At 41.0% G+C, this 15,758-nt stretch overlaps 1 protein-coding gene across 3 annotated transcripts in view; it reads right to left on the reverse strand.

Moving 5' to 3' along the window:
* The window catches only part of LOC117405676 (vascular endothelial growth factor receptor 1-like), a 59,402-nt gene extending 49,246 nt beyond the window's left edge, over window positions 1-10,156 (reverse strand). For all 3 annotated transcript variants that reach the window (XM_059028012.1, XM_059028011.1, XM_059028010.1), the window contains exons 1-3: window positions 9,727-10,156; window positions 1,801-1,897; window positions 1,342-1,556 (exon numbers count right to left, since the gene is read on the reverse strand). In XM_059028012.1, coding sequence (XP_058883995.1) covers window positions 1,342-1,556; window positions 1,801-1,897; window positions 9,727-9,784 — 370 coding nt within the window. In that variant the 5' untranslated portion in view covers window positions 9,785-10,156. The remainder of the gene's footprint in view (window positions 1-1,341; window positions 1,557-1,800; window positions 1,898-9,726) is intronic.
* Window positions 10,157-15,758: the final 5,602 nt, after the last annotated feature.

Consider the following 15,758-nt stretch of genomic DNA (forward strand, 5'->3'; position numbering starts at 1 on the left):
GAATCCTTCCGCTAACTTTGTTCCAAGCACCGTGATATGGTCCACTATGGGAAAGCCAAACCTGAAAACCTGAAAATTCCAGTTGAACTTTCACTGCCTTGACTCTATAGAGGCTTGACAATGTGATTTAGTTCATAATGTGTTTGTGGTGGCTGCTTAAATAGGGAATTTAAATCAGTTTCAATTATTTCAATGATAAATTAATGCACTTTAGTTTATATGTTTGCCTTCACACAATATGAGTGGGTCCTGAGGTGAAACACATGAGAGCGGGCTGCTGTCTCATTCAAACACATGAGAGCGGGCTGCTGTCTCATTCAAACACATGAGAGCGGGCTGCTGTCTCATTCAAACACATGAGAGCGGGCTGCTGTCTCATTCAAACACATGAGAGCGGGCTGCTGTCTCATTCGAACACATGGCAACGGGCTGCTGTCTCATTCATCCACGAGGGGCTAATATGGGAAGCTGACTGAAACAATGTCCTGGCACAGGAAACAATACAAAGCCAGTAGTGATTCTGATTCTGTCGCAATCTGTTTCCCAAACTGTGAGCGACACAATTAAACACTGACAAGATTCTCGTTTACTAGAGAAGAGAGGCATTGATCATGCAGGATAGCTCTCCAGTAAGGCTTTCTGTATTTCGCGAGTTTTAAGGTCACTACACTGGCTTCCCAGGAAGCAGGGCATTGATTTCAAAATGCTGCTCCTCGCTTACTGTACAAGTAGGGTTACCATGTGACTCAGTTTACACGAGGACAGTTTGGGACAGTTCAGGCTGTTCAACATCACAATGCATAGTCCTAGTGTACATGGAGTCATATGGTACAAGGTACTCATGGTTCTATCTGCGTGAGTTACTTGTTCCCTATAAACAGGCTTGTACTTTGAGATCGGCAAATTATGGCCTCTTGGTTATCCCAAGAACTCCATTAACACCCTGTTGTGCGAGGGCTTTGAGTTTAGGAGCTCTTTCACTTTGGAACTCATTTCCAAATCTGATCTGGAATGCTGAGTCTGTCAGTATTTTCAAATCCAAGCTCAAAGCCTCTCTTTGACTTGTCCTGTCACTGGCGAGCAGTGTGGAGCTCTTTTGGCTCGCTGCTTATTTTAGTACTCACGCTGGGATGCTTAACTTCAACTTCAGCATTACAGCAGTCCAAAGCAGCTAGATAAGTGACCGTGTCAACTAAAATCTCTCTAGGGCATAACCGGTTAACACAGATGCTCTTTTACTCTGACGAGCACCATGCTTGCATCTACAGGGTCACTTGGGTTAAGCACCCACTTCCAATTAGCAAATTACTAAGAATCTGGGGGTGAAATGCTGCCCCTTACCTCTGATGTAAACATACACAGCTGCCTGTCTCTTTCTCATCTTGGTGGAGTATTTGCAGGCATAGGCTCCCGTGTCCCGCGCTGAGGCCCCGCTCAGGGTGAGGCTGCTGCAGTACAGCTTGTCCTGGGATCCACACCTGTACTCCTTGATGCTCAGTCTGCCTTGATCTGGATGAACTCTATCGGGCGTCGTCCAGGCAAGCTGTGCCTTCCCCCTGCAGACACGGAACAAAAAAAAAAGAAGTGGTACAAGGGAGTGCTACTTCTCTCAATGGAGTGCTAGAGAAACCAAACTCAGTTTTTTGGTTGCAATGCCCCTTTCTTGGTAAATGCTGTGCAATGTGAAATCTTATGTGTGATGTCAGTACTACATGTACATGTGTATGTGTGTATATGATGTATATGTAGTATTGAAATAACCCAGCACACGGTAATACCTGAGCTCATCCCCACACTTACTTGCACTGCAGCTGCAGAGTCTGGCTGGCCTGGATGACAAGCTGCTTGCTGGTCACGCTCAGCACTGGGGAGTTCAGTCTGGAGCTCGAGCGAGAGCCTGCAACAACAGGAAAGCACTTCATGTAACCTACAGATTCTCCTGCATTTCATGACAGCACTGTGATGAGGACTGGCCCTGCACTGTCAGTGCTGGCCCCTCTTTGTGGAGCATCCTATATTATAATGCTTACCCCTGCTCAACCCCATCAACTAATGCAAGCACTTGTTGGAATGCTGACCCTTCACTACAATAGCGAGCTCTATTGAATTGGCGCGCTTGTTTACAAAGTGTCCGTGTGTCCATGCTCTGTGGAAGTAAGGCTTTGGTTCAGGGTGCCAGGCTGTTCTGCAGTAAGAAATGGGCAGTTTGCCCACAGTGTGAAATCAGGCCCACTGTATCCTTGATACATACAATAGTAGGATATTCAACCATTTGAGTGCCTTTGGCAGGAGGTCCCGGCACGTCACAGACAGCCAGAACCAGTAGGCTTCGCTCCTTCAGCCTTTCATTTTAACAATATAGTCCTGTACCAGTTTGGGTACACCGTCAGAAAAAACATAACAATCGCTGTCTCACATTGGCGCTACCACTTTGTCAGTATATCTTACTCTCATGTTTGTATTGGTGTCATACTATGGTTACAATATGACTCCCTGTACACTAGGACCATCTGGGACAGTTCAGGCTTTTCAACTCACATCACAATGTATTCTGGTACGTTTTACCTGTGTCAGGTACCTTTCACAGCAGAACTACACTGACCAGAATGCATTGCGATGTGAGCTGAAAAGCCTGAACTGTCCCCACTGTCCTAGTGCACACGGAGTCATATGGTAAGCAAATGTAATACAAACAACATGCTGATATAGTTGGAAAGAAAACACACACACACACACAACCACACACACAAACACCCACACACAAATACGGAAACACACACACACACACACACACACACACACACACACACACCGCAAGCAAGCTTCTTAATCCCCATAATCAAGGGCTCTTTTCACATTTTTAATATCAACAAGGATTTTTCTGCTTTTAAAAGGTTAATTTAAAGACTTAAAAAGAATGATATAAAGTGATATAAACAAACAAGCTGTGAGGTGCAATGTATATATTCTCACAGCCAGCCCCGTCTCGTATCTAATCCCACACTTTACACACGCACTTGCTATGATTAATACTGAGACTGTGTGTGCATGGATAAGGCCCTTTGGGATTGGAAATGCGCTTTATAAATAAAATGTATTATTATTATTATTATTATTATTATTATTATTATTATTATTATTATTATTATTACTTTGAAGCAACATGAACTTTTTTGGAAGACCTACTTTCACTTAAACGGCAATCCCTGTTCTGATGAGTGATGGGTTTGAAATGGAAAAACATCCCTTCAGCTTGCCAGTGTGCTCTGTTTATTGAACGCATGCCAGACAGTATTCTGGGCGATCAGTGTAACTAAGACACAGTTCATTTGTAGCCTTAGTTAACCCACCATGTATTATTATTATTATTATTATTATTATTATTATTATTATTATTATTATTATTATTATTATTATTATTATTTGATCTAAACTAATAATAATAATAATAATAATAATAATAATAATAATAATAATAATAATAATAGAGATATTATCCACTCAAATGCATATTGCCTAGCTTTTTCTTTTAGGAAGGAAAAATACCACTTCTACGGAAGCGTCCTAGTACGGGAGCGTCCTTGTGCCAATGAAATAAAAAATGAAAAAAGAAAATGTCCTAGATATTAGAAAATAAAGTCCTAGCTAGGAGATAAAAGTCCTACGTACGAGAGAGAGAGAGAGAGAGAGAGAGAGAGAGAGAGAGAGAGAGAGAGAGAGAGAGAGAGAGAGAGAGAGAGAGAGAGAGAGCAGTGTTATGTTGTTCCCACTTAGTTGTATTGTGTGTATCATTTTCATACTCTGTGCAGCATCGGAACCCCGTGTTCTGGGCGGTTTTGTCTATACAGCTGTTTATTGCACGGAACCGGCAGTTAAAGGTCGGTTCAGTGGGTTTTGTCAATAGTGTTATGATGTCCTCACTTAGTTGTATTGTGTGTATAATTTTCGTTGTCTTTGAAGCTTCGGAACCCCGTGTTCCGGGAGGTTTTTGGTGATAAAAAGAGGGTTCTGGCCCGGAACGCGTTACTAATCGGTTCTGATTGTTAAAATATTCTCCTCACGTGTGTGTAACTTTCTATGCTGTTTTTTAAAGCAATTGAATTCATTAAAGTACCGTTCCGCCGGGTCCGGCTTTTACCCCATCCCTCTTACGTAGGACTTTTTTTCTCCTAGCTAGATTTTTGTTTTCATTTTTTTTTTTCATTGGCACTAGGACGCTTCCGTACACTTCTAAATCAACTAAGAAACGATAAAAAAAATGAGATTAATTTTCAGAAAGCGAATTAAATACAATTTTACATTCACGACATTCCCTAGAGACTGTTGTTGACATCTTTGACAATAACCTGGAATATATAGATATCAAATAGGAACAACTTTCTATATAATAGAGTTTACACTCTGCCAACAACAATGTGAAAACCCCCAGAAAACCAGCAGGAGAAGATTGTGAACAATTGCATTAGACCAATCTGTCTGAGTTGTCTGCTCTTTTAAGATGCTGCTTGCCCCCTGTAGGGTCATACGAACGTCTTGAAAAGGTGCATGTGTGACATGACAGGGGAGCTCCTCCACCAAAAGCACTCCTAGAGTCACAAAGCCAAACAGCAGCACGGGTCAACATTCCAGTCACTGACATCACTGACCGTGCCTCGAGATGTAAAAGAGGGGCGCAAACAAGGAATCCCCCGAAGAGCCGGAGATGACACCCCTACTGTCGCTATGCACAGGGGGGCATAGCCGCTCCGCCCCCTCGCTGTCTTCTGGAGGCATCAGCCCATTCATTCAGCTCTGTCTTCATGACAGGGTGTCAGTGCTAGTGAGACTCGTTCATTCATTCATCACGGGAGTGGGGGTCCCCGGCCAGCCCTGAGAATACCTTCATCAGCAGCGTGGTGACAGAAGGTGGGAACCAGAAGACCACACCCAGGACAGGAGGTCCGTTTCACAACGCTGTTTAAAGATGCAGTATTTTACACTAGTTGTGTAACCGTAGACAAGTGGAACGTTTATGATTAAAATATTCAGGCACATTTACACATGTTTCACATATAAATTTTACCATAACAAAGCATAGCAAAGTGTAATAAAGCATAGTGAAAGCATAGAAAAGCATTGTAAAGAATAACGAGGTATGGTAAAACACATTAATAAACTTGGCAAACCAGGGTAAACTAATGGAAATGCATTGTATAGCCATGGGAAAAGCATGGGAAAACTGCAAAAATACCATGCAAAACTTTTATAAAGGTTATAGGGGATGGGGGGGGGTGGGGGGGGATGGGGGGGGGGAGTGTACAATTAGAGTTTTCTATAATTTCTGTGATTTTGACCGCATGTTGCACAATCACACACGGAAGCATTAGAAATATCTTGCATAACTTTGAAACGCTCAATTGTGCTAAATTTAGAATTGTTGAAAGGGACTTTCAGGAATTCAACGACTGACAACTGACGTTATTTTCAATGTCTTCAGTTGAATTGAATTGATTAAGTTTCTTTTAATATTTGTATAACTAGTTATCTAAAACAAAATTGATGTCGTTTTATTTGGACAATTGCCGGTTTCAATAATCCATATCTCTCTTCCAGCAAACATTAGAAAGACACAATTAAATCCATCTTAAAGCCAACAGGTTGCACCCTAAGAAATGTTTTTGATTCTCAAATCCCACACACAGTACCACATTAAGAATCAATGCTATTCCAGTCTGTCTGTCTGTCTGTCTGCCTGCCTCTCTCTCTCTCTCTCTCTCTCTCTCTCTCTCTCTCTCTCTCTCTCTCTTTACTTTATATTAGTACATATTGGGAATTGCTCAAATAGTCAGTGATTTCTTATTCTGCCTGCTGGCACCTCTCATCTTCATACCAGGATTCCTGTGGTTTTGGCTCTTAACTAAGCAGTTATATAAATGACTTTCCTCTGATATAACGCCACTCCCCTGGGGTCTGCTTTCCAGTACATCAAACACCATGTCATACATCAACAGGTCAAGAGTCTCCTGCACCCGACTGTGCATGCTAATGGTATAACCAACAGGGCTTGAAATCGACTTCCAATAGAAAATCCCATTATAATACACCATTAGTGATGGCTGTCACATATACAGCCTTAAACAGTACATGCTAGTGAGTAAGGGGTGTGCAGAAACTCAGGCTTGTAACTGCCTTTAAGAAGTATTTATCAGCAAGTGTTCAATAAATCCATTCATTAACATGTTGATTTCAAAACAGGAAGATGTCCTTCCCTCACCTTTACAATGGTGTATTGGCAATTCATTTCCTCGGTACTGGCAATTCACTTCCTCGCTGAGTGTTTTAAATGGTCAGTTCATGGTATCTGTGTGCCAGTACGGCAGTAAAAATGTCAGCGCCCTGGATGAGAGGAAAATTTGCTTCCAGATGGTTTTTAAAACACTCAATGCGGGAGTTAGTTGCCATTGATTGGCACTCGGTTGTAAAGGTGAGGGAAGGACAGCTTTTCTTGTTTTGAAATTGACACATTAATGAATGGATTTATTGAATACCTGTCAATTTATTGAATACGTCTGATGTGCAAAAGTGTAAGACTGTCAAACTCTGATACAATTCTAAATGGCCCACCTTTAAAAAAACATATAATTAGATGAAGGGTGGTCATATTTGAGCCTAATTAATTGATCTAATCTGAGGCTGATCTAAATACCGCCACTGAGATCATTCGAATTTGTGTACCAAGGTTATGAAAATCAAGCACCTAACATGAAAGGACAATGGCATCAATTAAGATGCACCACTGTTGGGAAGAAGTATAAGAAGCGTGATGCAGTGGAGGGGAGAGTGGAGAGCAGCGTGATGCAGTGGAGGGGAGAGTGCAGAGCAGCGTGATGCAGTGGAGGGGAGGGTGGAGAGCAGCGTGATGCAGTGGAGGGGAGAGTGCAGAGCAGCGTGATGCAGTGGAGGGGAGAGTGCAGAGCAGCGTGATGCAGTGGAGGGGAGAATGCAGAGCAGCGTGATGCAGTGGAGGGCAGAGTGCAGAGCAGCGTGATGTAGTGGAGGGGAGAGTGCAGAGCAGTGTGATGCAGTGGAGGGGAGAGTGCAGAGCAGCGTGATGCAGTGGAGGGGAGAGTGCAGAGCAGCGTGATGCAGTGGAGGGGAGAGTGCAGAGCAGCGTGATGCAGTGGAGGGGAGAGTGCAGAGCAGCGTGATGCAGTGGAGGGGAGAGTGCAGAGCAGCGTGATGCAGTGGAGGGGAGAGTGCAGAGCAGCGTGATGCAGTGGAGGGGAGAGTGGAGAGCAGCGTGATGCAGTGGAGGGGAGAGTGCAGAGCAGCGTGATGCAGTGGAGGGGAGAGTGCAGAGCAGCACGATGCAGTGGAGGGGAGAGTGCAGAGCAGCGTGATGCAGTGGAGGGGAGGGTGCAGAGCAGCGTGATGCAGTGGAGGGGAGAGTGGAGAGCAGCGTGATGCAGTGGAGGGGAGAGTGCAGAGCAGCGTGATGCAGTGGAGGGGAGAGTGGAGAGCAGCGTGATGCAGTGGAGGGGAGAGTGCAGAGCAGCGTGATGCAGTGGAGGGGAGAGTGCAGAGCAGCGTGATGCAGTGGAGGGGAGAGTGCAGAGCAGCGTGATGCAGTGGAGGGGAGAGTGCAGAGCAGCGTGATGCAGTGGAGGGGAGAGTGCAGAGCAGCGTGATGCAGTGGAGGGGAGAGTGCAGAGCAGTGTGATGCAGTGGAGGGGAGAGTGCAGAGCAGCGTGATGCAGTGGAGGGGAGAGTGCAGAGCAGCGTGATGCAGTGGAGGGGAGAGTGCAGAGCAGCGTGATGCAGTGGAGGGGAGAGTTTTAAGACATTTTGAACATTCTCTAAGGTTAAATGCCATTTTGCAAATTGAGAATAAACTTATTTTTCTTAAACAGTTCAGAGGGCTTTCATGAACTGCAAACTTAATCAAACTAGAAATGTATTATAAAGATGCTTTATCAATATTTATAACCTGTTTGTTCATAGTTTATATACTATGTATGCATCATCTATAAAGGGTTCATAGAGTGTTTATTATTGGACCGTATTATAAAGTGCTACCCTTCAATCTATCACTATTGCTTTAAAACTCAGATATACAGAAGGACTAAAAACAAATCGGTGCACGAGTGCTCTTGTAAATCTCCATCGACATAGCACTGAAACTGTGAACATTTACCTAATTTACTTAAACGTAGTATCTGATAACTAAGCAAAACAGAGCACTGCAGTGAGGATAGCATGCAAAAGCAAGGCAGTTTTACCACGCTGAAAATTTCAGCATCTGGTGAGCAGCTAAGAGCTACTGTCGCCCTGCTGGCATATGAAATCCCAGACAAGCTTGACAGCAAATAGATACTTTTAGGACTATAGACAACAATCGAATGGCTTGGGGATTTTACAGTAAAGAGCTTTTAAATCAACTGTAAAATATTCAAGCAGTATTATGAACCAGCATGGCCAGTTGAAAATGAGTTCAGACCAGGGGATTCCAACAGTAGGGCTTGTGCAGGGTGTGGGGATACAAAAATGAAACAGCGTCCTGTATAGTGGACAGCACATGATCATCCTGACTTGCTGTTAATTTACGTTCCTGTTAATTTGGAAAAAGCGGTCACGACCCTTTGTGGTTTATATTGGACCTTTCATTTCAGTATGTCATCAAACTAGGGAAGCAACGCCCTTTCTGATTCAACTGGTCCCGGAGATCGCTTTGTTCGAGGTCGTGTGGAAGTCACAGTTACTACAGGGTGGAGTGTGTGGGTGGAGGTGAGCACGTAGACGCACCTGACCTGCGTTTCTTTAAACTGCCCTTTCTCCCCACACACAGTGAACGCACACTGATACCTGAACGGGTCTCGGGAAGCATACGCGTTCGGTTTTTTTTTTTTTTTTTTTTTTTAGCAGACGCCTTTATCCAAGGCGACTTACAGAGACTAGGGTGTGTGAACTATGCATCAGCTGCAGAGTCACTTACAACTACGTCTCACCCGAAAGACGGAACACAAGGAGGTTAAGTGACTTGCTCAGGGTCACACAATGAGTCAGTGGCTGAGGTTGGATTTGAACCGGGGACCTCCTGGTTACAAGCACTTTTCTTTAACCACTGGACCACACAGCCTCCTATTAAGTGCCATTAAGTGCCATTGTCCTCATTGTAATGTAGTGCAGCATTTTTAAATGGCATCTACTTGTTATTTTATATGTTTCTTATTTAGCTATTTTGTTATGATAACTTATGACAAATACTACAAAGCATCATTTTCAACCCAAGTCGCAATTTCATTAGCGTCCTCCTCGCTATATCACAGTACCGCATGTCACAGTCACTTCAGACAGCTAAAGAATAGTTCTGCATTAGAGGTAAACCACGCTATAGCCTTGTTGTAGCAGTGTAATTATGGGTGTTTTATCAGTATGCTACTACAGACATGTATTGGATTATTGGATTAGTTTGTATACTATAACGATACATTTAGCCTTATACGGAAAACTAATATATATATATATATATATATATATATATATATATATATATATATATATATATATATATATATATATTCCAACAAAAGAATCAGGCAAAAACTAGATTAACCACATACTACTGCTACTGCTACTGCTACTGCTACTGCTACTACTACTACTACTACTACTAATAATAATAATAATACATACATACATACATACATACATACATACATACATACATACATACATAAATGCACTCACCCTTAGACAGTACGTTTCCAGCAAGTCCACAGCACATAATCAATATATAACAAATCATACTGCTGGTCTTAGGAAAGAAATCCTCTTTTTTCTGAAATAGTGGTTTTCCTGCGGATACGATCACAACCCCTTTAAAGAAACACAGCCACTGTGTTGGTCCACAGCTCTTCGTAATGAGGGTTATATTTGAAAGAATCCTTGTCAACGAGGCTCAATGCACGGCGGTGTGTCAGCCTGTTTTGGTGTTCCAACAAGGGTGAGTGTGTATCCAGTTAGGCTGTAAGGTCCCTGCTACTCAATACATTCCGCCCCACTGGCCAGTGATTTATAACATTATTCCAAGCGCTTCAGAACAAGCCTATCTGTGACGTGATGCTGGAGGCGAGCGCTCACACCCACATGGGTCAAACTTCACGGCTGTCCCAAGTGCTCACAGACCCTGAGTAGTTGAGAGCCTCGCTCCCGCTGATCTTAAAACCAGGGAGCCGCTTCCTGGGGCGGGTCCCAAGTAGGGCGTCAAGGGGATACGCTGAAGAGGGGTTAGGACTTCGTTTCAAGAACTCTCACGCAAGCACATCATGTGGAGCTTGCAATAGGCTGACTAAAATAGTATTCTTTCTTAATGGTACATATCGGTATATGTTTATGATTTTAAAAATATTAACGCCACTTTCATCCTCAAATGATCAGTAAAGCTAGAGTCGGTGTCGCCCTTACCTGATGTAACGTAAATATGAAAGTTAAATCACATAGCAGCATCTTTATATTAAAATCATATCAAGAGTGTCCTGAAGCCAGCTATTGGCACATAATAACATATTACATTGCAGGCTTATTTGTTTCATAACAAGAAAATAAAAGAACAACCAAACAGCGTGCGCTGTATTTGATTTCAAACATGCTTTGATTTACACGCGAAACGGTGCGGGGGAAAAGCCAATGAGGAAACTTCTTACGGAAAGGAAATCGGTGATGGATGGGGTTGGGAAAGGAAATCTTAAACAACAGCGGCACGTCAGGCGCCGATGTAACAGCAGCAAGCAGGTATAAACACCCTCAAAGTCTGACTACCCATCGCTGATACTGCAGAACGAAGTCTGTCTGTGGAAATGTGTCTTACTTCAAGCTGCACGTTTCAGTGTCCAGGAATTAGAACAATGCGTCATCCTTACAGTATTGTTCCATCGATAAATTCATATGCATTGTTTAATGTGTTTACCATGCCCTGCGTGTGAATTGTGTTTATTTTGTATTTGTTTTTATTTTCTTCAATGTATTTTTCTTCTTCTTTTAGTTTTTTAAAGTTAGTATGGAAAAAACTTTCTAATATCGAAGATATTATTATTATTATTATTATTATTATTATTATTATTATTATTATTATTATTATTATTATTATTATTATTACACTTTAAACCAAATGTTTAAGAAATACATCTTAGCTATAGATTTTAAACACGTTGTAGTATTTATATATTTCACACTATAATGTTTAGTTTAGTTTTTCCCTATTAAAACACACACTACACGACTGGTTTCACAGACCCCGATTATCACTAATTTTGGACTACTGTCTGTGAAACCAGTACTACGATGTGTATACTATTTGTGTTAGTTGTATTACTTGTGCATACTATTTGTGTTTAATGTATTATTATTATTATTATTATTATTATTATTATTATTATTATTATTATTATTATTATTATTATTATTATTAGTGCATTGTAAAGACAATCTCGTTTCGCCGTTATCTAAGTAACCTGTAGTCTATTATTTGCACTCCTGCACATACAGAAATAGGTTTCCCCTGACGCTTCTGTCTGTGGCTTGCGATAAGTGTTTATTGGTGTGTGGGTGTCAGTTTCTTGGAGAGGGGGCTGATAGCAGCTTCGAAGGTGATTTGCGGTGGAGCTGAAATGAGTGTTCGCTTTTATTTTCTTGAGGTTTCTTTGTAAAACAAATTCCAATGACTGCACACACTCACACTTATGCTACTGGAATGCGATTCCAGTTTATTGTTTTAATTATGCGTTATATTTTGCTTTGAATATGAAACCTCCTCAGAGATGCTACACCTGGTTCACAGGTGCACCCTGGTTAGCTAAAAACCAAACAACAAAAAAAAGATTCGTCACGTGGATTATCGGTTCAGGAGATTAAGATCAGACAACACCTACACTGTTTTAAATATACCTTTTAAAATCACATTTTATTTCCTGCAGTTATGAGGCCCACATTTTAAAATACATGACTTAATTCGACAATCAATTCTTCACAAAAATAAGTTATTTTAACAAATGATTTCCATTATTCTTATTTTTTATTTGAGCTTTTCTCTTCACATATTATTTAGAAAACAAAAAAGCACAAAGAAAAAAAGGGTGTTCCTCTGTACCAAATTAAATCTACTCATGATTAAGACGCTTTGTCGAAACGCGTTGAGATTTTGTTTGTGCTTTTTTTCTTTTCTATAAAATATGTGACTAGAAAAGCTCAAATAAAAAATAAGAATAATGGAAAAAATTTGTTAAAATAAATTATTTTTGTGGAGAATTGGTTGTCTTTTTCACTCGAATTAATGTATATGGGCCTGTTGGCAATCAATACAAATACATGACTTAAAATGTGCAAATAAATGAGAAACACAAATGGTTGTAGCTTTTAGCTGTAAAATAATATGACTGTGTGTGTGTGTGTGTGTGTGTGTGTGTGTGTGTGTGTGTGTGTGTGTGTGTGTGTGTTTATAATGACACTCCCGACTGTAATGTCAGAACTAATTAATGTAATGTCTGTTTAGAATAGCAATACACTCTAGTGAAACCAATTGCGATGTTGCAAGACCTACTGTAGCTACCTGCAGGGATGCCATTAAACCAATCAGAACGCGTTGATGCAAATGAACGAGCTCATCAGAATGAATGGGTACACTAACTGAGGGACCAACACATTGACTCAGTTATATTAGAATATCCCAGAGACCGTGATTTCCAGAAATGTATGTGGTCAGGTGAGGTGTCATAGACCTATAGAAGCTGCAACAATCATATGTATATTTATGGTGTAGGCTTTCATAACTGTTTTATAAGTCGCTTGAAGAGTATAGGACTAGCCTGTGTGTCCCCTGCCTGTCCTACATGCTTATGTCTCAAGTAACACATTTTTGCACATATTTAGAAAATGGCTTATCCAATTGTCATGAAACTTGCTACTAACATTATCTAACATAAGTTATTGAGAATATCAGATTGTGAAGTTATCGGTGGGTGTCTGTCTGTCCGTACATCCATCCCACTGTAAGTCACCCTTGCAGTTTTGCATTTCCTGGAGAATTGCTGATCAAATTGTGATGAAACATTCCACTGCTGATTCTGATTCTGATTCTGATTCCGATTCTGATTCCATACTGTTCTGCAATAGTGCTGATATAGAGCATGCTCATGAACTTCAGTTTCATCGTGCCGATGGCTCTATATTTGAATTCACAGCCTGAATGGCAGATGAATGCTCCAGACATGCTAGTTTTATGAAGCCCATAGGGGAGAGTGTATTCAAGGTCTAGATGGCAGGATAACAGCTCATTGGAGACTCGTTGCTGTAACTCCTGAGAGGGAAACGCTGCTTCCTGTATTACACACAATCTGGTGCCAAGGAGACTAAGCCAGGGCTCCATTGTGCTTTTAACAATGACATCCTGGGCTCAGCTGCCCACAAGTATTTTTATAGCAAGGCTGTGTGAATGGGTAACCTGTCTCTACTGACAGTGGAATATACCCAATCCTGCAGTTTACTTCACACCATTGTGAATGGACAGGCACATATTAACCTGGCTAATTTCTTAGGTATTATTGAACTGATTTCCTTCACTGGGCTGCTTCTGCTAATATGCTTGATATAGGGAACTCATAGCTATTATAAACAGGTAGATGTTGAGTGCAGTCTCACTATAGGAACAGCGACACACGAAATGCTGGTGGAATTGTGAGGTTGTGTTTTTCTGTTTAGTAGTTATGCTACTAATATATATATATATATATATATATATATATATATATATATATATATATATATATATATATATATATATATCCTGCTCGACAGTCTCTTCTGTATTCGACTGCTCAACCGTCTCTTCTGTATTCGACTGCTCGACCGTCTCCTGTATTCGACTGCTCGACCGTCGCTTCTGTATTCGACTGCTCGAGCGTCTCTTCTGTATTCGACTGCTCGACCGTCTCTTCTGTAACCAGGATTTTTCATTATCTATGCAACTGCAGCTTTATAACACTTATGAAGATAGCCCAGACCCATAAACAGTGTTGTATTGTGATAGTCCCGGTGCCTCACAGAGTCTCTTTATCTCTCTTCATCTTCATGATGTACTGCAGCAGTGCGTGGCCCTTGTCCAGAGGCTCTCCATATTTCATGCACTTGTATCCCTTTTCAATTTACATGCTGTTCCTCTGTGGCTGATGTTTACCAAACCTATTGTCAAGGAATAAGAATCATCATTCATCAAGGACTAATGGGGTAGAAGAGCGGATCTCTTAGTGTCTTCCTGGCTCAAGGATTGCTGGGCCTCCTGTTCCTGTTTCTTCTGCCCGAAGTTTCGGAGACCAAGTGGCTCCTTTTTGTTATGTTTTTTTTCTGTTTATTTTAAAGTGACGCAGAACAGGGTGTACTTTAATTATCTAAACAGTGGCAGATCTTAAGACACTTGAGATTATAAACCAGATGTTTTTTTAATGAATGTATAGTATTTATGTTATTTAGTGGGTCAGTAATCAATATATTTTTTGATTGCTAGAACTATTCTTGATTTGGAAGAGACTGATTAACTGTCTAGTTCACAGAAAGTTACCGCCTGTTACAATGACACTGTTGCATTTCCCCATCATTGTACAGTTTTAAACATTATATATGGTATGTTTTAATCCTTACTATATATAAAACAATAGAACACATTGTCAGACCTTCTGCCACAAGGAAACTGAACAAAAATATCTCGATTGATACTCAGATGGATTAAAAATGACAAATAAGTCATGCAACCAAAATTATCCCTACCTGGTTAAGAAATTCCACCTATTCGTGTAAAGCCTGCATAAGGCGTGTAGGTCCGACTGTATTTTGTATCTTGTTTTTTAAGGTGAAAGCATGCCATCTAGTGGCTGTTACTAATATGTGCAGGTAAGGTCTATCTGGAGCAAGTCTGGATATTTGAGTAATAATAATAATAATAATGATAATGATGATGATGATGATGATGTAATCAATCCTATAACATGACTTGCTTATTGAACTCATATGTAGTAATATTAGAAAGGTATGGTGGGATGTAGCCCAGTGTTTCTGTGTTCTTTGCAGAGTGGGGTCTGTCTGTTTGTGTATGCTGTGTACAATACTGTGTCCCGGGTCTTCAACACGGTGGATTCTTTTATCAGTTGCTTATGGACTGCGCTGAAGTTAAACAGAATGATCATTGCTTCAGGAATCATATATTCTTCTCATATCTGCATGGCTTACAATATTATAACATTCATTAATATCTCTCTGTAATGAGGAATTTAATTACTGTCTAACTTATTATGGTGCACACATACACATCCTGCAATTCCATTTCAATGTATAAAATAATACGTATGAAAAAAGGTATCTGCACAAGTACTGTGCAACAGTTTCCCCCCTCATGTTCAGAACACCAGTGAGGCTTGCAGTAGATGAGCTCCCTCTAGTGGTAATATAGAGACAGTGTCGTACAGAACTCTGTGCTGTTAATCTGTTTCCATGCAGCAATGCAGCATGTTTTGTTGTTGTTGTTGTTTTTGTTATATACCTAATTAAGAAAACACAAGTTATCCTCTTTTACTATAAAAAGCCAACGGAAAGTGCAGTAAATAGCACAGTGAAGAATGTGACAGTGAAACGTAATATTATTTGGAAACTAGCTCTTAGTTTTGGTTTGCTGGGAAAGAACCGGCAACATCGGTGGCAAACTCGCCTTTGCATGCAAACAGAGTCTTTTCACTCAA

The sequence above is a fragment of the Acipenser ruthenus genome, chromosome 8 (assembly GCF_902713425.1).
Source record: "Acipenser ruthenus chromosome 8, fAciRut3.2 maternal haplotype, whole genome shotgun sequence".
Taxonomy (NCBI): Eukaryota; Metazoa; Chordata; class Actinopteri; order Acipenseriformes; family Acipenseridae; genus Acipenser; species Acipenser ruthenus.